The sequence below is a fragment of the Staurois parvus genome, unplaced genomic scaffold (assembly GCF_062004578.1).
Source record: "Staurois parvus isolate SC_StPar_1 unplaced genomic scaffold, SC_StPar_1.0 ptg000289l, whole genome shotgun sequence".
In the NCBI taxonomy this organism is placed as follows: domain Eukaryota; kingdom Metazoa; phylum Chordata; class Amphibia; order Anura; family Ranidae; genus Staurois; species Staurois parvus.
Genome location: NW_028318085.1, coordinates 1,682,113 through 1,709,484, shown reverse-complemented (window position 1 = coordinate 1,709,484; position 27,372 = coordinate 1,682,113). Strand labels below are relative to the sequence as shown.

Genomic DNA, 27,372 nt, shown 5'->3' with positions numbered 1-27,372 from the left:
AATGAGATCCTGAATTCCCCCAATACAAAGTAAGGCACGACTGGAGAAGCACTCGTTTATTCGCTGGCCTATACTGAGACAAATGAGTGGCTTCAGCCTTCTTTTCTCCCGGAACCAAGAGACGCGGCGCCTGCTTTCCCCCGGGCACTTTAGACAGCGGACCGCTTCGCTTAGTTACGGAAGTGGAGAAACCGGAAGTGGCTGAAAATGTCAGCCTGCGGGGAGAGTGACCTCTTAATGCCACTAATTAACCCTTAGCGTGGGTGGACTGGGATGTGACGGTGCAGAAAGGAGAGGCCGGCCGCGCTATCAGCTCAGGTGAGGGAGGACTTGATGTACACAGGAGTGTACCACTTACTGAACTGGGGGGAGACCTGTAGCTGGGGAACTACATGTCCCAGCAAGCCTCGTGTGCCAGAGTCATTCATGTTCCTTCCTAGTACAAAGAGCTGCACTGCACACAGGGCCTGAGGGGCAGATTATTATTATTATACAGGATTTATATATTATTATTATACAGGATTTATATATTATTATTATTATACAGGATTTATATATTATTATTATACAGGATTTATATATTATTATTATACAGGATTTTTATAGCGCCAACAGTTTGCTCAGCACTTTACAATATAATGGGAGACAATACAGCAACAATACAGTTCAATACAAGAGGGATAGGAGGGCCTGATCCTCGGAGCTTACAATCTAGGAGATGATTGTATTGCAATGCTCGACACACACAATCACCTTCAGCCAGCTTTCATTTACAAGTATGAGCCCAGGGATGCAGACCCCACACACCGACAGATATGATTGGCACGGAGAATTTGCTGACAGCGGGTTGTTGCGTCACTTGGCGGTTTTATTCAATTAATCGCTGGCTGACATCAACCAGAAATTGTGCATGGGCAGCAGCCTGGGTGTATTGTATGTCTGTGTGATGGTGGGTGTGGGGGCCCAAACACCCCAATACCGGGAACCTTCTCCCACATCCCGCTAAGGACAATTTTCCACTTTCAGCGCTGTCGCACTTTGAATGACAATAGCGCGGTCATACAACACTGTACCCATAGAACATTTGTATCATTTTTGTGACACAAATAGAGCTTTCTTTATTTAGTTACCAATGGGTTTTTAATTTTTTGCTAAACAAAAAAAAAAGACCAAAAATTTTGAAAAAAAAATGTTTTTCTTAGTTTCTATTATAAAATTTTATAAAAAATAGAAGCAGTTTGCAATCAAGCCGGCTCATATCAATTTGCTTTACAAAGCATTTACACAATGATAAGTATCTTTTTTTATTATCTCCAAAACCGAGTTTCTTGTCTTCCCCCCAGCCCGGACACCCCCCCCCCCCCATTGACTTCTCCATCACATCCAACAACGCCACCATCAAACCCGCCCCACAGGCCAGAGTACTTGGTGTCATTCTGGACTCCAACCTATCGTTCCAGCCCCAAGTCCAATCGCTAACAAACTCGTGCAGACTCCACCTCCGCAACATCGCCAAAATCCGCACGTTCCTAACCCCAGAAACCACTAAACAGCTCATCCACTCCCTCATCATATCACGACTCGACTACTGCAACTCCTTCCTCACTGTCCTGCCTCGCCGCTGGCTATCCCCGCTTCAGTCCATCCTGAATACGGCTGCCAGACTCATCCACCTTACCAACCGCTCCATTTCCGCCACCCCCCTCTGCCAATCCCTCCACTGGCTTCCGATTGCGCAACGGATCAAATTCAAAATCCTAACACTGACATACAAAGCTGTCCATCATACTGCCCCGAACTACATCACTGACCTAATATCCAAGTACCGCCCAGCACGCACACTCCGCTCATCACAAGACCTCCTGAACGAACCATTGGCGCTTTATAAATACTGTATAATAATAATAATAATTATCTGCATGATCTGCATTTATTATCTGCATGACTATAATTTTAAAATCTCATTGGACTTAAAGTGGAACATTAGGCTGCATTCACACTTGTGTGACTTGTCATGCGACTTTGGACATCAATGTCGCATGACAAGTTGCATTCTTTGCAATGGTACCTGTTCAAATCTGTGAACTTAAAGTCGCAGCAATTTTGAAAAGCTGCCTGTGCTACTTTGCTGCAGAGAATATAAAGTTGGATCAAGGTTGCACCATAAGTCACATCAAAGTCATCCTCCAGTCATACTGGAAATCATGTGACTTTGGAGATGGACTAATGTGAATGGAGCCTTAAGCTCCAGAATGAAAATGGGTGGTCAGGCAGGATTTTGAAGGTAGAAGAAACATGCAAACAAACTGATGGAAACTGATGTACAGATTTCACTTGCAGAGACATCAGTTTACATCAGTTTTCATGCACATGTCCATGAGTGTTGCAGGTTCCTGCGCAGAAAAATTCTGCACCTGATACTAGTGTTGTGGTGAGAACAGAGCACATAGAGAACAATTAATTTTTTTGCGTCCTTGCATAATACGTGCAGAAAAACTGACATCTCTGCACCATGGTGTGAATGAGCCCTTAAGTGCCTTACCTGTCTGTCCACCCTGTACAGTAAGCTGCATAAATTCAGCAATGCCAAATCTGATGGAACTCCCACGCACGTTTATTTTAATTGATTGAATTAAACTGTGGGGTTGATTGGCTACCATGCACAGCTGCACCAGATTTTGCACCCTCCGGTTTTAGTAAATCAACCCCTGTGCGTCATTCAAGCTGAAAGAGGACTTGCAATCAGGAACAGAGGAGGATGTGTAGCGCAGCGCTGGAGTAGAGAGAGGTGAGTGGCACTTAAAGCAAAGTTTCACCTGAAGAAGAAGAAGAAAAGAAAAAAAGTCAGCAGCTACAAAAACTGTAGCTGCCGACTTTTAATATACAGACATTTACCCCCAATTCACATCTATGCGGGTGGTGCCGCTGTGGATCCGCAGGAAAATCCGTGCAGCCGTACCTCCCGCACAGAGAATTGTGGACCCGAGGGCGGTTGCCATTAGTTTTAATGGCACGCCGCCCGCACTGGGAAACACAACCGTACTGAGAACCGAGGTTCCTGTGTGGGCTGCGTTTTCCAAAGAAATGCAGGTACTTCTTTCCCTTTGTGTCACGGGCACGGGAGTCCATTTAAATGAATGGGCTCTCGTGTCCGAGCAAAACGCAGCCCGCACAGCCGCATAGGTGTGAACCTAGGGTTACCTGTCCCTTGGTCCAGCGGTGTCCTCACCATGGCTGGTTTCACTAGTCATCTTCTCTCCCTGGTTCCGGCATCTTCAGTGTGGGCACTTGGCTGTGACAGCTTGCGGCTTCACAGCCGGGTGCCCACTGCGCATGTGCGAGAAGCGCTGTACTTTGTGAATGGCCCCGTAGTCTTCTGGGACCTGTCACGTGTCCCAGATGACTACGGGGAGGGAGGGGGAGATGACAACTTCCGCTTCCGATCGCCTAGATGATCGCAGCGGAAGTGGGAGCGGGTACCTGTCAAATTCAGGTACCTGCTCCCCAAAGGTGCCAATCCTTAATGAGGAGCAGGGGACAAAGGCTTAAAGCGGAACTTCCCCTTTTGGATGGCGCTCCGCATTAAAAACTTGTTTTGAACAGAGGAAGGGGTGGGGAGGAAGATTTTTTTAAATGATAAACATTTTCTAAAGAATTTGCCACAGCAAGCCTCGTTGGTGCTGCAAGCTTGGTGCACACTATCCTGTAGTACAGACAGATCCCTCTCTGCTCTCCTCTGCCAGAAACGGGGTGGGCTGTAATGTCCTGGCCACATGCATGCAAGTTAGTACTGGTTTCATATTCTGTGTCCTTGTGCTTGCCATAGACATGTGAGGTTTCTAGCAATTTACTTCATGAGGCTTGTTAACACATAACAGGTTCCCTTTAATTATTCCAAATAATTGTTGATACATAAAACGTACATCTAAAAAGGACAACGTGTATTGATTTATCTGATTTCTTATATTTCTGCTTATTTGCAGTCATTATGGCTATAAAGATCTTCTTCCCCACCTGCTGTTCGGCAGCAGAGAACGGTCTTCTGATTGGACGTTGGATGGCAGAGCACAGGTCTGCTGTAGTACTGGCCACGCTGCATTTTCCTTTCATCCCAGCCAATGTGAAGCGCTATCTGAGCCAGATGGAGAAGAAGACCGGGCTGAGCCTCTCTGTAATTGGGACCTGGAGCCACAGCAAGAAGGACAAGGACAAGGATGAGAAAATGGTTAATTTTCTGGGAGAGCTGGGAAGTATCTTCAGTCACCAGCCCTGGTTGAGGATCGCTCGGGAGTCTTCCAGCAAGTTCTGGGACTGCAAGGTAGAGCGGATGGAAGATGAAGAGTCGGAGGATGTGATCTTGGTGTACTATGACCAGAGGAAGCTGATGCTGTCCGAGTTACACTCTGCATCTGAATATTCAGAGATCGCTGCTGTGTTTGATACTGTGGCCAAGCACCAGCCACTCTTTGCCAAGGACAAGTATGATGAGGGGCCAATACACCTAACGCACTGGCAGTCTGAGGGGGTAGAGGCCAGTATTATTGTTGAACTGAGCAAGCAAGCATCCATGCCATTGTGTGCTGTCATCTCTTTTTTTGTCTCACTGATCACAAGCATTTGTAATCTCAGGTAAGAGGCAAGTTCTTACGGACTTCTGGCATATGACCATAGTAACAGGCCTACTTTGGGAGGTCTGGTAGGGCTAACATGATAACAAAGGTTTGTGGCACTGCCATCAGCCCTTATACCAAGCGTAGCAGTCTGATGTGTTCCAATTCTAGTTAGAATAGTGTTGGCCAATGATATACTCCTTTTACTATGGTAACAGCAGTCACTTGGTACCCTAGTTAAAATGGAGCCTCTGATGTCCTGCGTTGTGTGCATATTACTGCAAAGAGCATTTGTGGGTTAAAGGAGAGCCTCTCACATGACTTTAACAGGTCATGTGACAGGGCTTTCCTGGTATCCTCGAGTGTTCTCTGCAGAGTTTCGTCCACCACTTTTATTAACCACTTCAAGTCTGGACACTTTCACCCCCTTCCAGTTCAGGCCAATTTTCATCTTTCAGTGCTATCACACTTAGAATGACAAGTGTGCGGTCATGCAACACTGTACCCATATTTAGCATTTTTTTTTTGAGACACAGAAAACTTTTTATTTTGGTGGTATTTGTTCACCACTGGGATTTTTATTTTTTTTTTGCTATATAAATGAAAAAGTCCACAAATTTTGAAAAAAAAGTGTTTTTCTTATAAAATGTTGCAAATAAATAATCTTTTTTTCATAAATCTTGGCCAAAATTTATACAGTTATTTTTTAGTAAAAAAAAATCCCAAATTAGTTTATAACCAAAAATTATAATTTTTCAATATTTTTTTTAACTTTTTTATTTTATTTATTTATATTATTATTTGGTTTTTTTTTTAACATACTGTCACCCTAGCAGTACAGTGTCACTATAGTGACACTGTACTACTTGTGGGGGGTGGTGATTTTTTTTTTTACACTGATTGCATTTACACCCATAAAGGCTGTAAAAGCAATCATCTCTCCTTCTCTATGGCTGCATTCTTGCAGCCATTGAGAAATACTGTGTGAGCTGTGATTGGTCACAGCTTGTCACATGGTACAAGGCTGTTGTGTATAGCTTTGTACCATGTGACCTCTGTGATCATTCACAGATTTCACTAGTAGTAAGCAATGATGTCAGGAAGTGGATTGGCCAATCAGTGATCACATGATCGGGACCTCACACAGATGTCCTGTACAGCGATCGGTGTTCCGCTATGTCCAGAGGACACAGCAGGCATCAGATCTCGGTGCTGCGCACTCCTAGGGAGTGCGCACAAGCAGGGAAGCGGGAGGACGTTTATAAACATCCACCCACCCCTGAACTGCTCTCGTCCGGCCGTTTATATACATGGGCTGGATGGGAAGTGGTTAAATTGAATGAGACCTCACATGCGTCCTAGCCCAAGAGCAAGTGCAGGGCAAAGCACATTTGTAAAGCACTAGGCTTTTTTTTTTTTTTTTAAATGCATTAATTCGGTTAAGCGGCTTTATAAATCCCCCTCCAACTAAAACCCCATTCACACTTGCAAATGGGGTCGTTAGTGACTACATGCAGGAGTCCCAGCAGGAGTTTAAATTGATTAGCTGCAGGAGGCAGCCCCCATGAAAGCAAGGGAAGGCTGACTGCTATTTGCTCACATGTAATTGCTCATGAAGTGATTACCTTCGAATGATCAGCCCCGGTGGTGGAGCTGCCCTTGCTGAGTCTCCCGCATGTAATCACTAACAGGCCCATTCACAAATGTAAATGGGGCCTTAGAGTAACAGTGGATGACAGTAGCTGACCTTGTGCCTGTTATGACGGATTTCTTAGAAAAGTGTAGCAAGAAAATGTAAATTGGCTATAGCAACTAGTCTGCTTTCAGTTGTCACTTCACTGCCCATGATTTGAAATTTACATAAGTATTCTGATTGGATGCTGTATGCAGAAATACATTTTCTTGTTCATGCACTTTCTTTATACAAAAATATCAGTGCTTTCCTGTCTTTTCTAAATGGTAGAAGAGGGATATAGATTTAAAGTTATGTACACTGTTGTGTCACATTACAGTTGTCTGGCCTGTGTCCCCTCCTCCCACCAGTAATATTCACGAAGACTGTACAGAAAGCAGTCATGGTACGAAAAGTGCAGTAAACCAGAGCATCCAATCCGAAATCAATTACTGTTCCTGAAATAAAGTGAAATCGGGTTGCTATGGGATGCTGCATTTTGAATATGTGCTCTGTTACACTTTTATTGAATAAAGAATTCCATAATAGACTATATCATAACTGTCCTTCAACTAAATCTAATGGCAGTTTAGGACAAACAATGCTCTTATGCCCCGTACACACTATAAGAAAATTAGACGAACGATCGTCCGATTATCATCAATTGTACGCAGCTGGTCGAAAGCGATGTGCTTTTATGCATGAGAAAAATATTGTACGATAATGGCATTGCGTATGAACATTGTAGCGTAGCTGTGGAAGTGATGTAATGTACGTGTGACCCTGTAGCCACACCTTTCAATGCCATAGTTGTTATCCCCCATCAACGGATCTTTCATGACAAATTTTTGTTTTTTGGGGGTAGGTTGAAGACAACTGTTTGCTGACATTAATGGCTGTAATAGTCACGAATATTCTGTGGTGTTTATTTTCTTCAGGTTCTTCCGGGTCATAAGCAGCTTCTGATTATGCGTGGTCTTTCGTATCCAATTCTTCTCATACGAAAACAGTACACATTAAACTAAAATAATTAGTTCTGTTCTCAGACGACAAAAATTTTGATGTTTGCACCATCGTTAATTTTGGTTTGTAAGATCGGAATCGGCTGTCGAAAATGATGTATAGTGGGGATCGAAAGTTTGGGCACCCCAGCCTATAATTTGTATTAATGTGCATAAAGAAGCCAAGGAAAGATGGAAAAATCTCTAAAAGGCATCAAATTACAGATTAGACATTCTTATAATATGTCAACAAAAGTTAGATTTTATTTCCATCATTTACACTTTCAAAATAACAGAAAACAAAAAAATGGCGTCTGCAAAAGTTTGGGCACCCTGCAGAGTTAATATCTTGTACTTCCCCCTTTGGCAAGTATCACGGCTTGTAAACGCTTTTTGTAGCCAGCCAAGAGTCTTTCAATTCTTGTTTGAGGAATCTTTGCCCATTCTTCCTTACAAAAGTCTTCCAGTTCTTTGAGATTTCTGGGCTGTCTGTCACGCACTGCTCTTTTAAGGTCTTTCAATTATGTTTTGGAGATTTTTCCATCTTTCCTTGGCTTCTTTATGCACATTAATACAAATTTTTAGCCGGGGTGCCCAAACTTTCGATCCCCACTGTACACACCGTCATAAAATAGCACGATTGCTCGTCGGATGAATACGTTCGTCGATTTTTTTTATAGCATGTACGGGGCATTAGTGGAAGAACCCTTCTGGCTGTTTCACTAGGGATCCTGTTGCTGGTAGGATGGCCAATAAGAGCACTCATCTATTCATGAGGAATCGCTTCCTCATTGGCTACAGTGATGCAAACCTTGCTCTCCCTTGAGGGAGTAAAGAGGTTTAGGAGGAAGTGTAATTTATATTTGGGTGTCTTCTATATCTTTGTACTTGGATTTATCGAGACCTGGGTGAGGCTTAGTGTAGACAGGAGTGCAGGAAACACTGAAGATCAGCAGAGTGGTAAAGAGCTGTGCCGATGCTGTGCTGCGACAAGGGGAGGACCACTAAGAAATTCAGGTAGCAATTCTGCCGTGTACATGGGAACTGTCCAATTCAAAGTGATGAAGTAGTCGCACATCTCACCCGGCACTGATGGACCACAGGTAGGTGCTCATCTATAATTATTTTCATACACCACTGATGGAGTGAAGTAAGACTTGGCTTTATACTATGCTGTACTTTTCCTATGTACTTACAGATACACCCTTGTTGTCTTATTAATAACTGGAATCCTTCTCTACTGCAGGGTTCTTAGTGGGAAGCCTCTTTCTTTCCTGTGGAACAAGATGTCTATTTGTGAACAGCTGGGGAGACGTTTAGAAAACCTCCGACTGATCAGCAGCTCAGAGAAAGCCCATGACCATGTGACATTCATGAGGTATCTGCTGCTTACCTTCCTGCTGCATGCTGTCATTGTCTGCTTTTCACATCTGCCAGCCTTCTGGCATCTCATTACTTTTCTTTCTCACTCGTCATGATCATTAAAGGATAAGTGCACCTTTTGGAACATGTACTATGTAACATGTTCCTTTAGCTGCCCCATCTCCCTCTGACAGATAATACGGGGAGAAGTTTCCCTGTACTATCTGTCAGATTTTAAAACAGCGCGGCCACAAGGCCACATCATTCATTCACAGAATTCCGTGAATGAATGAACTGCAAGTCCTGACAGCCTTAGTGGCTGTGGGCTTGTAGTTTTCAGTGAAGTACCACGGCGCTGTGGAGCACCATGGTAGTTCATTGAAGCTTCCTGTCACAATTTCTGCTTGCTCGTACATTCTGCACGGTAAGCAGATATTCTGACAGGTCTGCAGGAGACCAGCATGGCATCAGTTATCTACTGATCGCCGGTGCAATGCTTTCCAAGCTCCTTTGGAGAAAAATAATAAATGCACATTTTACATCGGTCCAAGTAAATGTATAAAATATTCACCTTGGTGTTATCCTTTCGTAGATACAGCTCTCCCATAGCTGGGACTTCAGCACCATAGGCTCAGTGATCACATTCTCTGTCTACTTTCTGTCCCTGCTGTTTTATAAATGGAGTTAGATGCAGCAACGGTGGCCCCATAGACCTCTAATGGAATGGATTAATTCCATTAATAATAATAATAAAAAAAAAAAACAACAACCAGAGACCAGAAGAAAGGGTGCATAGACAAAAAGCTTTGAGTTAAGGATTTTATTACACTATGGTCCCTTTGGAAAGCTATCTTGGAAACTACAGCATTGGGTGTATATGTAACTACAGTGTATATCAAGACAGCATTTTTTTTTTCTAGCTCATACTGTCAGCAATTGCTGATTTCCCCTCACTTCCTGTCCTGTTGACGGTGTTTTATCAGACAGAAAGTGAGGGGAACCCTCCAAACGTAACATGCACACAAAACAATTGGCTTTATAGTAGAGTATGGTAAAGCTAGAACCCCTGTCAGGTTTTATATCTGTGTCCCTCTTGCAGACTATTCTACCATTTTTAGAAAGTAAGGGTGAATCCCTGGAGAACAGTGAAAACCAGGTAGGGGCTCTAATCCCCCCCCCCACTCTAATAAAAAAAAAAAAAGTTTGGCCTAACATACGTGTTCATTTTTTAACACTCGCCTTCTTCTGTCCTTTTCAGATATAGTCCCTGAAACTTTCCTTTTAAAATCAGATTTTTACATGACGTATGAGTGGATCAAAAGTTTCTACATTATAATTATTGTTCACACCCCAGTGTTAATTGTTTGTCTTCTGCTTACAGAAAGGCCAACACTTTCCTATCACTGTTTGTAGATGTAACTCTGGGCATTCTATTGATGTCCTGGCTGTACCAGGGCAATCACATAGGTCAGATGGCTGATGCTCTCATCCCTGTTGCTGACGTAAGTAGGTTGTGGTTTTTTGTTTTTTTAAAGTTCTTATGTCATGCATCATTGAATCCTTTGCTACCTTCCCAAGGTATATAAAATGGACTACAGATTTTAATCTGCACATTTCCATCTGTATACAGCAGGAGTTCCTAAACTCTTGTGCAGAAAACACAAGGTATTTGTGAGACAAGAGGACGCAGAGACAAGCTGCTCTGTAGTCATGCCTGCTTCCTTCAGGTTCACTTTCTACTTTTGTGACAGGGCTCTGGCCTGGAAATTGCCTCTCAGGCACCAACCACTCTATATTGGAGGCCAGGGGAGAGTGTCAAAATGTACCCCATACCTAAAAGAATTGAGATTTAAACTGGGTGGCAGCAGGAATTGGAGCTGTGGGCAGCAGTGCTGAGGGTGAAGGCACTGGATGATGCCTAGTATACAGAGGTCATTTTTGTTTATTGACAGTTTTGCTGACTTTTGGATATCCTATTCAGACCGTGCTATTTATTTATGTATTTTAGGAGCTTCCACATAGCATTGCTCCAAAGAGGTATATCTAATGCAATATCGTCTTTTAGAATTTTAGGATATGGACAGATTGTGGTTTAGTATAGTATAGTTGGACCACTGAGTGAGATCCTTTTGGATCCTAATCCTGGGCTATATACAGGTTGTGATTTAGTACCATGCCCTCCTGACCCACCCTCTTCCCAGCATTCTCCACGATTTAGTACTAGCCCCTCCTGACCCACTCTTTCCCAGCATTCACCAGTCAAATGCAAAAGTATCTAATGCCCACTGAAGTTGTGGCACTTGAAAGAGGATGGGGCTTATTCCTGAACTGAATAAAACCTGGGGCCCCATATACAGGTTGGGCTTTTAAGGGATTTGAAGGATTACACTGTCATCTACAAGCCCCACAAGGCGATGCATTTCAGCACTGTTGTTACTTTAAAATATTGTAAGCATAAAGTGATAGTAAAACTAAAAACAATTTTTAGCTTAATGAAGTGGTTCTCAATCTTCCTAATGCCGTGACCCTTTAATACAGTTCCTCATGTTGTGGTGACCCCCAACCATAAAATTATTTACCCAGTAATTATAATTCATAAGTGTTGTTTTACCTCCAATACTGCTGCTTTCAACACAGTAGCCGCTTTTAATAGAGTAGCTGCTTTCAACACAGCAGCTGCTTTCTACACAGTAGCTGCTCTTTACACATCGGAAATATGTGTTTTCTGATGGTCTTAGGCGGCCCCTGTGAAAGGGTCGTTCGACCCCCAAAGGGGTCGCGACCCACAGGTTAAGAACCACTGGCTTAATGCATTCCTTGTATTAAGGTAAAAAATGTTTTCCATTCCTCTGTCCTCCCCTTCTCTGTGTGAAGGGTAAGAGAGGGGAGAATAGATCCAGCACTGTGCATGGCTGCATCTCTTCTCCATTAGCTCCTGCTGCTGTCACTCTAATGCAGTGAAGAGGAAGTGGGGAACAGGGCTAAGTCCCGCTGTGTGTGTCTATGGAGCACGGCTCCATAGACCTACAGCTCTGGAGTGAGCAGACTCCGTGTGCCCTCATAGCAATCGACTTGCTATGGGGACATACTTAAAAGAGGAGGAGCCAAGATCGCCGCCAAGGGACCACTTCACAGCGCACGTGAGTATAACTTGTTTGTTACTAAAGTCAATTTTTTTAAATTATATTAACAGTTTTTAAAACCTGTGTCAAGAAAAATATGAAGTCTGCCATTGTTGTCCTCCTTCTGAAAATGTTAGTTGGCTACCAGTTGTGCTGATCTTCTCATTTCAGTATTATGTGTAAATGACCTGGAACAAGTGTACTGCCAGTAAAGGCAACAGGACTCTCAATGGCTCAGGAAGCATAGAATATATTAAATCAACAAGACAGCCGGGCAACTAGCATATTCAGGAGCAAGATAGCAGTGGCAGCACCAAAACTTACTCACAGCCAAGGTTTTCTTAAAACAAAGGTTCATTGTTCCAATGTTTACCATTTCACATTTGTGTACTCTGTAATGCGTTTGTTTTTAAATTACATTTTTATTAGATTTTGATATACAAGGTAGATCAGGAAGTTGTGAAAAATCCACTATAACAGAGAGCAATATTCACATATAACAAGATTATAAGCACATAGAGACTTTAATACCCAAAGATCATAGAGTTCTATGTAATGTGTTTTAATATTTTGCTTTTTACTTAGCGGATAGCTCTAGAGCTTCAGGAGCTGCTGCAGTGGCTGATGGGAGCTCCGGCTGGCCTGAAGATGAACCGAGCCTTGGATGAGGTTCTGGGAAGATTCTTTATGTATCACATCCACCTGTGGATAAGTACGTTTGTAGAAGATCCCAAAAGATCAGAAAGTTTTCCTTATAAGAAACCACTGTTCCTGTCTGTACTAGACTCCGTTTTACTTCTGTCATCACTGGTGTGTTTTCTGTCTACACCACTTATAATATGACCTAACGTTTCATCGGGTATTTTCTGCACTGAAATATTAGTAATAGAATACACAGGCTGCTACCTCTGATTTGCTAATTCACACCACTTGCCAGCCAGCACACTGCCAATGAATAATCTGATACCTCTGAAAAACTGTGTACCTTGGCTCTAATGCTTGACCTCCTTATACTGTTTACAGGTTACATCCGCCTGATGTCTCCCTTCATTGAAGTAATTCTCTGGTACATCGGCCTATCTGCTTGTCTGGGTTTGACCGTAGCTCTGTCCATCCTTTCTGACATCATTGCCCTTCTGACCTTCCACATCTACTGCTTCTATGTATACGGGGCCAGGTAGGAACACATTGGGGTGCACAAAAAGCCAGGATAAATCCCCTTTATGTGTGTGCGTACCCTAGGTAGAAAAATTAAAGCGGAGCTCCACCCAAAAGGGGAAGTTCCGCTTTAAGTACTGTTCCCCGCTCCCCATTAAGGATTGGCACCTTTGGGGAGCAGTGGGGAGCTGTTACCCGAATTTGACAGGTACCTGCTCCCACTTCCGGTTCGATCGCCTAGGCCAGGGGTAGGCAACCTGCGGCTCTCCAGCTGTTGCAGGACTACAAGTTCCATCATGCCTCTGCAAGTCATAGCTGTAACTCAGTTTTGTAATGTTGCAATGCCTCATGGGAAATGTAGTTACACAACGGCTAGAGAGCCGCAGGTTGCCTACCCCTGGCCTAGGCGATTGGAAGCGGAACGTGTCCTCCCTCCCTCCCTGTAGTCTTTTGGGACACATGACAGGTCCCAGAAGACTACAGGACCATTCATGAAGCGCAATGCTGCTCTCGCTTGCGCAATGGGTACCCGGCTGTGAAGCCGCAAGCTAGCACAGCCGGGTGCCCACACTGAAGATACCGGCCTCCTGGAATACAGGACGGCTGGTGAAACGGGCTGTGGGGGACACACCGCTGGACCGAGGGATGGGTGAGTGGCTGTTTTTTAAAAGTCAGCAGCTACAGTTTTTGTAGCTGCTGACTTTTATTTTTTGACAGGGTGAGTGGAACTCCGCTTTAAGGATATATTTTTTTACCATATCCATACTATAACAGGCCTGCAACTCTTAGATTTTAATCAAGCATTAACATTTTTAAATTTAAAGCAAAGTCCATGAAAAAATGTTTTTCTCACCATGCAGTGGGGCTGTACCCTCACTGCATGGGTGACTGCTTGTTTTGTCTATGGACGCACTGAAAGGCTATACTTACCCGATCCATCAATCCTCTGGAAAACAGCGCTCCCTCACGTTCAGCAGCGAACTGTTCCTGCTGTCCTCACGTCCAGAGCCGGTCTATGGCCGTGATGACGTCAGGAACAGTGCATTCACAAGACCGCTAACGTGTGGGGGGACAGGAGCTGTCTTGTGCTCTGAGGATTAGGTAAGTAAATCTCCGCTCCCCTCACCCCTAGACAAAAAATAATTCCTAGAATTAGAGACAAAATTTACTTTCTCTAGTTTTTGTGTACATAGAGTCGAAAAGAGGTAAATGTGTTTTATAATTAATTTTCACAAGAGGAGAGAGTGAGTGAAATTGTAAAATTATCTTGTCATGGGAGCAAGAGTATACAGAAACATCTGCTAGTGGGGACACCTGCCCAGTGACTACTATCGCTGACAATATTTCCCCTTACTTCTTGACACATGGACACAAAATGGTAAGAAATCTACATTTAGCAACAGACAACATTGGAAACCTAATAGAGAATTTAACTCTTCTTCATTCTATCCAAAACTGAAAAAAACTGCTTTATTTTTGTGGGTTAAAATAACCTTTTTCAACCCGGGTGCCTTCTGGGTTTTGCTTCTACAAAATGCCTAAAAGTTGCCCTAAATTACCCAAAAATTGTCAACAAGCCTGTGGGTGGATCAACGCTGTTTTTTTGTTACACAAAGCCATAGGCTTGTATTGTGCAGCATTACAGCCTTGGGCAAAGTGTAGGCCAGCCCCTGGCATCCTGACAGCCAATGGTGTCATCGGTTGATGAGGAGGATGTCACGCGCCTGCACAGCAACATTTTAGCCCCTCTCTATCGGCACTGGGGTCACGTTAGCTGGGTGAGGGAGAGAAACTGAGGAGAAGAGAAATGCTGGAATACTAGTTGGTACCAGCGTGCAAAGGTATATTGCTTTGTAAGAAAAAAAATCACCTCTGATGTTGGGTGTCCTATGTGTGTGGATGTCATGAGAGCAATACACTACTGCTAGTTCTAAACTTTTTCTAAAAATGCTAATTGTCTGGTTGTTCTGTTGGTCTGCCAGTTAGAGAAAAGTCCTTCATGTATTTTCTGAACCAGTGATCCAGAGTCTGGAACAGGATGGGTCTCTGATTATTTATTTATTTTTTTGCAAATCCTTTATGTAAAGCATACAGTGGCTCTATTTTTTTTTTTCTCATTTTAAACAGCTGGTGGCAGTGCCTGTTAATTAGCTGCCACTCTCTGTAGCTCTGTCTGAAATATAGGTTGCAGAGAATCATGTGACAGAATGTTGTGGTCCTGTACAGAAGCACTACACAGCACATGTTGATCTGGATGTGATGAATTGTATTTAACCCCTAGACATATGTGCTGGGAGCGCACAGGGCACGCGCTCTCAGCACATATGTATTTTCTAATGGCACGCAAATATGCAGCCGCTCGGGGTCAAGGCCCAGACACCAAGACGCCGCATATTTGCGTGCCATTAGAAAATACATATGTGCTGAGAGCGCGCACCCTGTGCACTCCCAGCACATATGTCCGTGACTCACGGAAAGATCCTAATCTCCCCTTGCGATTGGGACCCTTTCCTATAATGTGACTGCGAATCATGGCAGTCACATGACCCTAAAACCCTGCCCGCCTCCTGACTTCTAAAACTCTTAAAGAGCTGGGAGGCGCCGGCACAAAGGGGTTAAGATTGTAAATGTCTGCAGCACCACAAATTACAATATAGCAAATCAAAGAAAATCAGCAATAATAATTACTTTGTGGTTTTTGTGGTGCTTCAGACATTCTGTAGGGTCTGTATATCAACCTATTCTGCTAGCAGCCTTTTGTATCACAGCCGGGGCAGGCTGACCACTCATGGGGCCCCTGGGCAATACGGGATCATGGAGCCCCTGTGTCCTTGCCCAAACTCAAAAAAGCCTATGAAAAAGGTACGTACCAGGGGCATCTCATGGGGCCCCCTATTGACCCCGGGCCCTCGGGCAGTGCCCAAGTTTCCAAATGGTAAGTCCGCCCCTTATCTCAGTGCAGACGAGACATTGAGATATGATGGATTGTATTAAACACAGTTGCAAATTAACTGTTAGTTGCAAATGGACTGTGTGATCTGGCTTAAAGAGTATTGCCAGCCGAGCTATTGATATTCTTATAACATGCAGGTAATTGATCAGAAGTTACATTTGTCACAATGGCTGTCACAGCTGTGCCCTGGCTAGCTTAGGAACTACGCAGACATATCAGATGAGCTGCCGGTGTTTAGCTATTCTAGTTCATGAGGGCACATGCTGTTTTTCTTGTTTTTGATTGATTTCCAATTGTCTTTTAGATTGTACTGCTTCAAGATGCACGGGCTCTCGTCTCTTTGGCGGCTGTTTCGTGGCAAAAAGTGGAATGTCTTGCGTCAGCGGGTGGACTCCTGCTCTTATGACTTGGATCAGGTATCTAGTCTTTTCTATAACCACAGTTCTACCTCAGAGCAAAGGAATTGTGAGCTGAGAGATTTTTGTCTTGCAGTTTGAATGAATTGGTTATGCATGGAAAAAGCAAGATCCATTGTAATGCATTACTACTACAATGTACTGCTGTAACTGTATATCACCTCTCTCCTGCAGCTTTTTCTGGGGACGTTGCTATTCACAATCCTGCTCTTCCTTCTACCAACTACTGCTCTGTATTACCTGGTATTCACCCTGGTATGTACTATTCTTTAATACTGGAGGTCATTATGGTCTTGATGCCCAAACAACATTTTTGCAGCATCAGTATGCATTGGTTAGCTTGACAAAAACAAAAACTCTGTTTTGCCATCCTAATTGATTTTCACATTGCTTTTAAGGACATGGAAGGCTTTTATGCAGTAAACTGTTTTTAGTAAATACCCTGCTTATATAGGCTGAGAAATGGACAAGGCACTTGAGCTGAAAGATTTGCCTGTAAACAAACCAATGTGATCACCATGTCAAAGCTGTTATTCTGATCTCATGGTCGAGAACCACATTGATTGGTTCCTGATTGCTAGGGGAGACCCAGAGCTGTCACCTGACAGCAGGGTCTGTGGCATAGGACTGCGCACAAATACGCTTTCAAAGAACAAAGGTATACCGCTCAGGCAAACAATCCAGATCAATCCACAACAGGTGCAGGCTCTGGCTCGCCACCACACACGATGCAATAGGAAGAAGGGTCAGACACACACCAGAGGATAGATGAATATAGCGTGTATTTATTGATCTATAGGACACAAAAACACCAGGACATGAATACAGGACCTGTTAACGCGTTTCACACGATCTGGTGTTTTGTGTGTCCTATAGATCAATAAATACACACTATATTCATCTATCCTCCGATGTGCGGCTGACCCTTCTTTCTATCACAACTACACTTTCCCAGTTCTCACTTGAAGCTTTCGTTTAATGTTTTAATGGCAAAATCCTGAGAAACCTCGCCTGTGTCAGCATGCTGCTGCTGATACTCCTGAAATTTGACCAACTGTGTGGGGCTGTGCCTGCACAACCATGTCAATAATTTACAGAGATCTGTGAATAAATGAACTACAAGTCTCAACTGCACATCACTCATAATCCTACTCCACTTCCTCCAGCTGTCCAACTGAAAGCCCGTACCTCGGTAGTTGGAGAAGAGTCTGCAGGAGCCTGGCATTGCACCCACAGTCCTCTGATTGTAGATGCAATGCTTTGCAGGCTTCTGTAAAAAAAGAAAATATGCATTTTTTACTGCAAAAATATATGCATTTATTTTGTAAGGTGGACTTAGCATTTAATTGCCAGATTTCAGGCACCATTTTGTGCTAATTAAAATAAAATATAATTTGCCATTTCCTACAAGAGCAGCTAATACTATTATCATAAATATGTATCAAAAGTACAGAAAATTGTAATGAATGTGGTATTTGACATTTGATGTGAGTGTGTTTTCTCAGAGAATAGGTGCAGGAACTCTTCCCTTGTCTTCGCCCCCTAGGCACCTCTGAGCACCAATTTTTGGTGTTTCACCCCTATTCATCTCCCAGTACCGCCCACACCAGCAACATTAGACCCCCTGCAGCAACAACAGATCCCTCAGCAGCCAGCATTAATAGACCCTCCAGCAGCCAGCAACAGAAGACCTTAACAGTAGTTTTCTCTCAGAAACAATTGACCCCCAGCAACAATATATCTCCCACCAGCAACAATATATCCCACACCAGCAACAATATAACTTCATGCAAAAATAGGTCCCCCAGCAGTCAGCATCAACATACCCTCCATGACACCCCAGCACCCCTTACTATTACATACATTCAGTGCTGGAGGTGCTGTAACTGCATTCTCCCATGTTCCCGCTGAAAAAAGCCCTGTATTTTCCTAAAAACAGAATTTTTGTCTCAAATGTTTTCAGTTCTGATGACATTCCTGAAACACATATATAATAAACTGACCTTTTGCTGACAATGTGTGTTTAAAATAGATCTAAACCTAATCATTAAAATTTCTTAAAAGCTTTAAAATGTTTGTAATATGTGGCAGTATCATCCTTGTATGGCCAGATTTAATGGCACTCACATCTATAGAAAAGGAAACAACACTTCACTTTACCAGGTAATATGTAAATATTAGATTTGTTAAGTTCAATTTATGGTGAAATTAATATGGAGCTGGCAGTGATGGTTATTACACTTAGCTGAACTGCAAACATTTACTGAGCATTGTCAGCTGTTTTGTAGCAACTAGATGCCTGGTCAGTACACTACGGAGATCGAGAGCAGACAAAATGCGTACATGCAACCCTTAAATCCTCCAAAAGTATCTGCAATCTATACACTTGCATTTGCTTAGAAATAAAATAGTATTACTAAAGATCTACTCAGTTCAGTCAAAACTAAAATACCAAAGTCTCAGTGACCAGGAGAGATTCTGACCTTTACCAGTCAAATGTCAGGGGCAGGGCTAATTGTCAGAAGTGAGTTGGGCCAATGAAACCTTTTTTTCTTTTATAGTCCTCTACCACGGTATGTTAGGAATTGTAACTGCATTTTGCTATGAAATACTTTAAAGTGAATCTGTAGCGATACTGTAGCTGTAGCTTTACCCCCCGGTCACATCAAAGCCGATTTTGAAATCATGGGACTTACAGTGAAGTCGCACGATTTCAAAATCGGGTGACCTGCCAATTTCATTGCGATTTGCAAGACATCCGACACAGATGTCTATGCAAATAGCAACAAAAGCTGTGCATGCACTACTTTGGAAATCAGTGCGGCTCTGACAAAGTCGAAACCGCACCAATATGACCGCTCTAATAGTGGACTGTGACGGGAGTCACTTTGGGTGGGGGGCCCATGGAACCCAGCTCACTTTGGTGAGGTGGTGAGACCCCTGTCTCAGCTCCCCATATCCCTCTTGTGTGTAAATCACCCTGTGCCTGTTATGGGTACAGGGTGATCTGTCCTACTATTGTGTGGGCTTTGTCTCAGGCTGTGTAGACTTGTTTAGGAGATAAGTGGGGTGGGGGTTGTTGATTGTTTAATGCTATGTGGCTGCATCCCATTGTTCTATTGTTTGTCTGGCTTGGGAGCAAAATATTATGGGATGTATGTGTTTATGTGTATTAGCTTAGTGGGGGGGGGGGGTGTCTCCAGCAGCCCTCCCTCCTGATGGGACTGTCTGCTGGTGTGAAGTTTGAATACCTGTGTGTCTCTTGTTACTAAATGTAGATTGCCCCCCCCCCGTGTCATTATGCAGGGAGGGGGGACTATCCCCTAAGTGTATATATCTTGTATTGTGTTCAAATAAAGTGTCTACCTCCTGGTTTACTTCAAGACTGGTGTCGTCTAGTCTTGTGGTGTCTGTGGTCGGTGTTCGGACGGGGAAGTGGTATTCTAAAGGAAGTATTGTCTGGGTCGGTTCCATTACATGGACAATAGGGTGCGAGTTGGAATACGACTTTCAAGTCGCAGGGCATGCAAATCGTATGCCAAGTCGCACCCGATGTGACTGGGGGCTTAGAACCTATTTCAGATTTCTGTTCCTGTCTATGTACATTCACCCTCTCTATTTGACCATTGTCAGCAGGACTAAAGGTTACAGAAAATCCCAAATTTTACAGTTTTTATTAAAACAGTTTTTCGGAGAGCTTTCCACTCACTTCATGTTAGGTCTCTGGCACAGTAATAAAATGAAATCTCACCAATGGCACACAGACAGCAAAAAGCCTAATAGGGCTTTTAACCGCACCTACTCTATCTAAAACTAAAAAAAAAAAAAACAACAAACCATTTACTTGCAAGTTTCTCAATGTGCCTGCTTATTGCACGTAATGTTTAGACACTGTGGAGAACATAACAGGTTCAACTGTAAAATCAGTAATGAGCATTGGGTAAATATACTGTATGTTAAATTGTCCAGGATTCCAGTGATGAGAACTGGCGAATACTGCCTATATAACCATATATCTTTATTACAATGACCATGCCTGAGATAAAAGAGATTATACATGAAGTGTTACTGTTTATAATAACATTTAATCTTAAAAAAGGAAGTTGTAGCATTCCCTCATAAATCCTAACAATCTCTGGGGAGGAGAAAGCCAGACGCATGAATACTATTTCCACATACTAAGTATGCTTAAAGGATAAGTTCAGCTTTTAACAAAAAAATGATAAATGCACATTTTTTTGCAGGTAAAAAATCGTGCATTTGCTATTTTTTGTTTTGGGAGCCTTGAAAGCATTGCACTAGCAATTAGCAGATCGCCGGTGCCATGCAGGACTCCTGAAGACCTGTTAGTGTATCTGTCTGCTTGTACCTTGTATGGGCAAGCAGATACACTCTGACAGGAAGAATGAGCACAACAGTGCTGTGGTAATTCATTGAGAACTACAAGCCAAATGCCGCAAAGGCTGTCGGAACTTGTAGTTTTCCCATTCACAGAATACTGTGAATGAGTGACATGCCTGAGCGGGCGAAGCCCCGCAGGGCCAGGTTTTTTTTTTTTTTTTTTAATTATGACAGCTAGCTGGGGGAGAAGATCTGTCACAATGGGGGATATGGGGGGGAGATTGGGGGCTACTCCTTTCATAACATGTTACACTCTGAATATGAAAATCGAAAGGTGAACTTATTCTTTAAAGCCCATCTTCAGGCAAAAAGAAAATTTCCCCGTGCAATGGGGCTGTGCCCCCTTTTTTTTTGGGGGTGAATAGAAAGCTATTACTCACCTGATCCTTCGATCCTTCAGAAAATGTTTCCCTCCCCCCCCGTGTGGTTTGTTCTTGGTTTATGGAGCCAACTCTGGGTGTGATAATGTCAGGATGTCAGGAACAGTCCACTATTCAAGACTCCTGAAGTGCACGGATGCCAAACTTGTCACAGCCCCACTGCATGGGAATTTATTAATTTTTTTGCCCAGAGTTGAGCTTTAAAAAGGAACCTGCAAGGATATGCTGGGCTGTTTTTAATTATAGTAGCTCTGTTGCTGGCCATAACTTCACTTCATGTGATTTGCGGGTTTGGACACTTCATCAGGGCTACATCACAGTGATCCAATTAGCAGGAAAAAGATTTCTGGGGGATGTCTTCATACAAGCAGAACAGCCCCAGATTGCCTTAGTGCAAGAAAAGTGATTATATTTAAAGCCTAAGTGCAACCAAAATTACAAACAGAAAAATCAGAATATATGGGACATAACCTACAGTCAGTGGGACGTGTGTCTTGTGCTGATTTCTTTTCTGTTAGTTAGTCTTTCTCCATCCTGCCCCTACCCCTGCTGCTGCAATCTTTCAGTGCGGCGGGGGTTAATACAACTAATGGGCTGTCACAAGCTGTCATCAAGAGAGCCCAACTATGCCCACCATTTCTGCCCAGCTCTTCTATTCATGGAAGCCATACTATAGCTTATATGAATAAAACAGGATCTCTGAATCAAGGATGGGCAGATGATTGATATCTCCACCCCACTCCATTCAAAGATTTTTTTTTTTCCCCAGTCAAAGGATCTGCAGTACAGCTTCTTACAGCTTCTATGAGTGGAGCAGAAAGAGCGGGCATTATCAGGCTGTCTTGATGAGAGCCTGCGACAGCCCATTAGTTGTATTAACTTCTGCCTTAGGCATTAAATGTTTGGCAATTTAAAAAAACTGAAACATGAAAGCTAATGCTATATATATATATATATATATATATATATATATATATATATATATATATATATATACACACACACACCACAACAGTTGTTCACCTTTGCTTCCCATCTGCTCATGTGACTCTTTATTTCCTTTTCTCTCTAACAGCTTCGCCTACTAGTGATAATGGTACAAGGTGTCATTCAGATGACTATAAACCTGCTCAGCTCACTCCCTTTCTTCGCACTGCTGCTGCGCCTCTGCCGTTCCTACCGGCTGGCAGGTGGGTCCTTTATGCTTTAAAGGAGATCTGCACCCAAACAAGCATGGAGTCTGCCATTAGTGACATCCTACTGAAAGTGCTAGTTGCTTGCCTCTCTGACTTCAGTACTTCCACAGACCCAGTGCAGACATGCAACCAGTGAAGCCAGAACACCTACGCTACATGTTCATTTAGGGACACCGGCTAAAAAAATGTGAAGCCATTGGATCAGCAAGACAGACAGGCAGATATTGTACTAAGTGCATGTAAACCCTACCAATGAACTTCTCTTATTTCCTCCATTTTGGTCTGCTAAATGTACCATTGAAAGTGTTGTTGATCCTGACAGAAGTATTGTGAGATGATAACTGTCTGATTGTGCCCAAGGAGGGGTATGGAGGTAATGAGGGTGGGGAGAGGTGTGGAGAAGTCTGTGTTCTTTTTAATGCATCAGAAATGAAGTAGGCAGAGCTGACCACATGTGCTAAACATTTCAGGTAGGAGACAAGGGACAAGGACAGGGTCCTTTAGCACCCTAGGCAAAAAGACCAAAGTGCACCCCTTCCTCTTGTTCCGACCCCTTGGCTTAGCCCTGGGTAGAAATATGCTATTTTTCTGGAGTATCAGCAGTTTATTTTCTGTACTTGTTTTTAATAGGACACAATGTGCACATGTTAGGGTTTTTTTCTTTTTTGTCTTTTTTATACTTTTTAGTTCACATTTTGAGTTATTTTTCTGGCCTTTATCCAACACCCAAGTCACTCAACAGTCATACAACTACAACATAGACCTGCACTGAGAGAGGGTACATTTAAGCATAGCCGTTGTGCAGCATCAGTTATGGAATCAATATGGCTGCACCCCCCCCCCACCCTTCCTTTCCCATGTACCTAGGGTAAGAGACATATGCTATAGATGTCTGAGGTTACAGTAAACTATTTAGCATAGAGGAACAGAGTTGCTTACATAAATGTTATCTTTTAAACGTTTTCTTTTTAATTCTTTATTTAGAAAACACCTAAAGCATTGCAGTAAACAAAGTATAACCAGAGTACAATAGTAATCGATAGACCACCCTGCCGGTTGTGCCAGACAACAGGTATCACACATGAAATCCCTGAAGACATCAGGTATCTACGGAGGTTGGGAGACATAAGTACAATGCAGGGCTGAGATCATCATAGGGATTGTTGACAGTGGGGGACACTGCTGCTCTAATTTTTTTCTTTTGTAGACAAGACTGGAAAAAAATAGACGAAAATTCATATAGAGGAAAGATAAGTAGGAAATGAGGAAGAGAAAGAAAAGAGGGAGAGGGAAAACTAGAGCGAGTCAAAGGGACACCTGTATCTAAAAGTCAGTAGGACTCACTTCGATAAGAGACTTTCCTTCCTCTGAGTATATGAACATGTTCTATAGAGTCCACGGTTTGGTATACACGTCATGTTTGTGTTGGTAGCACGAGATCCTCCATTAGACTCAATCCCTCAACCTTGTGGAGCCAGAGCCCAATGGACGGAAGCTGTGGGTCTTTCTACTTTGCATTTCCTGCTTTGATAACTCCACTTTACTTCTGTTGCAGCGGGTGTAAAATTTCGCATGCTGGAGCAACAAAAGGGGAAGGCACTTCGATTGTTGATGCAGGTGAGGTTGATCTATCATTTGCTAAATATGCATTATTAGCTGAATAAAGCTGGATAAAGTGGTGTTTTATTATGATACTGATGTTCTGATCTATGGCATTGATTACTACGGTTATCATGAAGAAAAATCTGTGTAATGGCTGCATTCGTTTTCTTTCTTCAGGCTTTTTGTTTTATCACCTGTCAATCCTGCCAGTAACACACTTCTTGTTCTAGGATAACAAACCTCACTCACTGTAGCGTATATTTTCTCTGATTTCTTTTTTAGAAAATGAATTTAACCTGAAAAATAATGCAGTCACCACATGTAAAGCGGAGCTCCACCCAAAAAGTTCCGCTTTAAGACATCCTCCCCCCTCCTATGCCTAGCTTGGCATGTAATTTTGGAGGGGGGGAACAGGTACCCAGTTTTGACAGGTACCTGCTCCCACTTCCGCTTGTATCTCCTAGGCAATCCAAGTGGAAGTTCTACTTCCCTCCTCCTTCCTTGCAGTCTTCTGAGATATGTGACAGACCGCGGGACACATATCCACAAAGCAGAGTGCGACTCACGCATGCGCAGTGGGTACCTGACTGTGAAGCCAAGTGCCACACAGCCGGCTGCCCAGTTAGTATGCCGACACCTGGAGTCTAGTGAAGAACTAGCCCAGGTGAGGACAGCGCTAGATCCTGGGACAGGTAAGTGTCCATTTATTAAAAGTCAGCAGCTATAGGATTTGTAGTTGCTGAATCAAATTTTTTTTTCTATTAACAGACTGAGCTTCTTCTTTAACCTCTTGGCGCCAAGTGTATGTAAATTAGCGGCCCCACTGCACTTGGCTTTTTTCTGTGGGGCCGCTAATTTGCGTACTTGTCTTTGTGCTGAGAGCACGCCGCACAGTGCACTCCCAGCACAAAGACCAGGCTGTTAATGAGTGCCCTGGGTTCCGTTCTAACGATCGGGACCCGGAACTCCTGATTCAGGGTCACATGATTGCTGTGAAAGCCTCCTGATTGGATATCACAGTGATCAGTCACTGTGAAGCTCGCCCCCCCCTTGTTTTCTCTCTCTTAATAGAGAAGAGAGATACATTGTATCTCTCTCTGTCCTTTCAGAGAGGAAAAAAGTGTTTATGAATGAATAAAAATAATAATAAAAATAAATAAAAATACCTAAAGGTGCCAAATGTGGCTGCCGGAGGGGGAACTCCACTTTAAGGTTTCCAAGCACAGATGACATCATGAATTTAGTATTAGAAAAGCAACAACTGGAATCTCTCTGCTTGATACGGGCAGTACCCAGCTTTCTTTTCTTGTACAGCTCTATAAATGAATTTTATTTTCCATGTATGTACGCAATAAGCTCTGTTTATTCAGGAGAACTCATTTGTATGTAATACTGAAGGGAAACACAGATAAATCTTATATCTATTTTCTATTTTGCTTTCTGTACAGATTAATCCTCTACCCTATGGGCAAGTGCTTGACACCTACAGGCTCCCATCCAGTAGATGTTACCCTAAAGACTCATGGGGATCCTTGTGCAAGAAGCTGTTCATTGGGGAAGTCATCTACCCCTGGAAGCAGAAGGAAGAGAAACAAGACTGAAGGAGCACAGGCAGTGTTTATTACAAGGAGGACACTGCCACAGGTCATCTCACATTGGCTGTGGAAAGTTTAATGAGGTTCTCCAGGAAACGGTTAAACTCTTTCCACTTTCTTATTCAGTGATTTATAGACCCCAACATATTAACTTCCTTGTAAGCCAAGGGTTGTGTGAAGCCTCAGCTGACTCATACTGCTAGGGGATGCACTACCATAGCTACCTATAAAAATCAGTGTGGAAGTACCTCCCCTAATAACCAGTCCTTTACAGCACAGATACATTTAGAGAAGAGCTCCGGCTAAACACAGCCCTGAGTTCCACTGAAAGTTAAAGAGCCAAGGGCCTTAAATCCCTGATTACCCTCCTCCTATAGACTTTAAAGTGGTTGTAAACCCTTACATATAGCCAGTGAAGCAACTAATAGCAGGACTACGGTGGACATTCTGACACTGGAGGGAACTGACTTGGTATCACTGACATCCCCAGTGACACCAATACGGTGATCAGTGCAAAAAATAGCACTGACACTGTACTAATGGCACTGGGCAGGAAGGGGTTAATGTGAGGGGTGATCAAAGAGTTAACTTTGTGCTGGGAGTGTTTTATTAGGGGGCGGGGGTGTGTGTGCTTCACTGTAAGCACACTGATCGGGATGGCTGTGCTGTGCATTGCCATCCTGAGCAGTGTGCCTGAGCTGATAGGGAGGAAGACTGTTTGAAACAAAACAGTCTCCCCCCCCCGTCGGTGATTGTTGGTAATCACCGCGCGCTGGCATCCACGGCCACGAATGGCAGTGCGGGTAGGGCTCATACGCGCCCCCTACCCAGAAAACAGGCGTTTTTTAACCTACGTCTTCCAGCAGTCAGTTTCCATCATTCAGAAGAGTTTTCCAAACGCCCCGTGTACATGAGCCCTAAGAGCCTTGTAATATTGACATTCACAGCCAACTAACACCCTAGCAGAACAGCATAATACCAGATTTCACCACCAAGTGATGCTGCATGTCAATCTGTAGCAGTGATACCTGGTCTTTTTTAAAGAGTAACTTCACTTTCGATGGGGAGAAAAATATTCCCCTTCTTGGCGATATACGTATATTGCAGGGATTTTAACACACTTTGTTGCACATGCCTACTTTTTGTTATTCTGAAGAAATAGCTGTTTGTTTGTCTGTGTCCATGTGCAAAATGAATGTGAATGGGAGTGACTTTATAATTATCAATCAGCTGCTGCACCTGCAGGGCTCTGAGGAATGTGTCAGGGTCTGCATCCCTTTAGATGTAGTTTGCCTTTGGTGGTATCTCACCAAAAACTACATTTTTGTTGCAGGGGATGCCCAAAATCTGACTTCTTAGTATCTTAGTGCAGACTTCTGGGAAAATCTGTAAGCCAATCACGCAAGCAGGAAATAACATTTTCAAGGGGCGTTCTGTGCACCATCTGTGTACAGAATGCCTTCAGGTAGCCATATTACATTGCATTTTACATAACATTACAGAGCTGCAGATTGAAAAGGAAAGGTAACTTTTAATAACATTCAATTACAATATGACTTGTGTCATAATTGTTTTAACTATATTATTTTTTTTATTTGCTTTTTTTTGCCCTATGAAAGTGGAGTTACCCTTTAAAAGCAGAGAGATGAATCAGTATGGGGAACCGAGGAAATGCCGGAATCCTAAGCAGACATGGCTTCCATTTTTAGTTCCATTTCATATGAACATCCTCTTTTAAGGGAATCACATTCCAAATAGTAGACTGGACTTAGCAATATTATTCAGTGTTTGTTTTGAAGCGATCATTGTACTGTTCATTCATCATTCCTTTAGTTTTTATAATGACCTAGGTTGCCATATTATTATGTTGAACCATTTTATGGAAATGGTGGAGATCTACTATG

At 43.0% G+C, this 27,372-nt stretch overlaps 1 protein-coding gene across 1 annotated transcript; it reads left to right on the top strand.

Annotated features, from left to right (window-relative positions):
• Nucleotides 1–191: 191 nt before the first annotated feature.
• PIGQ (phosphatidylinositol glycan anchor biosynthesis class Q) lies at nucleotides 192–25,614 on the top strand. Its single transcript, XM_089682430.1, has 11 exons — nucleotides 192–318; nucleotides 3,984–4,629; nucleotides 8,530–8,661; nucleotides 10,027–10,147; nucleotides 12,353–12,479; nucleotides 12,791–12,944; nucleotides 16,183–16,294; nucleotides 16,469–16,549; nucleotides 22,151–22,265; nucleotides 23,827–23,888; nucleotides 25,322–25,614. The coding sequence occupies exons 2-11, from the start codon at nucleotides 3,989–3,991 to the stop codon at nucleotides 25,472–25,474; spliced, it is 1,698 nt and encodes a 565-aa protein (XP_089538556.1). The 5' UTR covers nucleotides 192–318; nucleotides 3,984–3,988; the 3' UTR covers nucleotides 25,475–25,614.
• The last annotated feature ends 1,758 nt before the right edge of the window (nucleotides 25,615–27,372 follow it).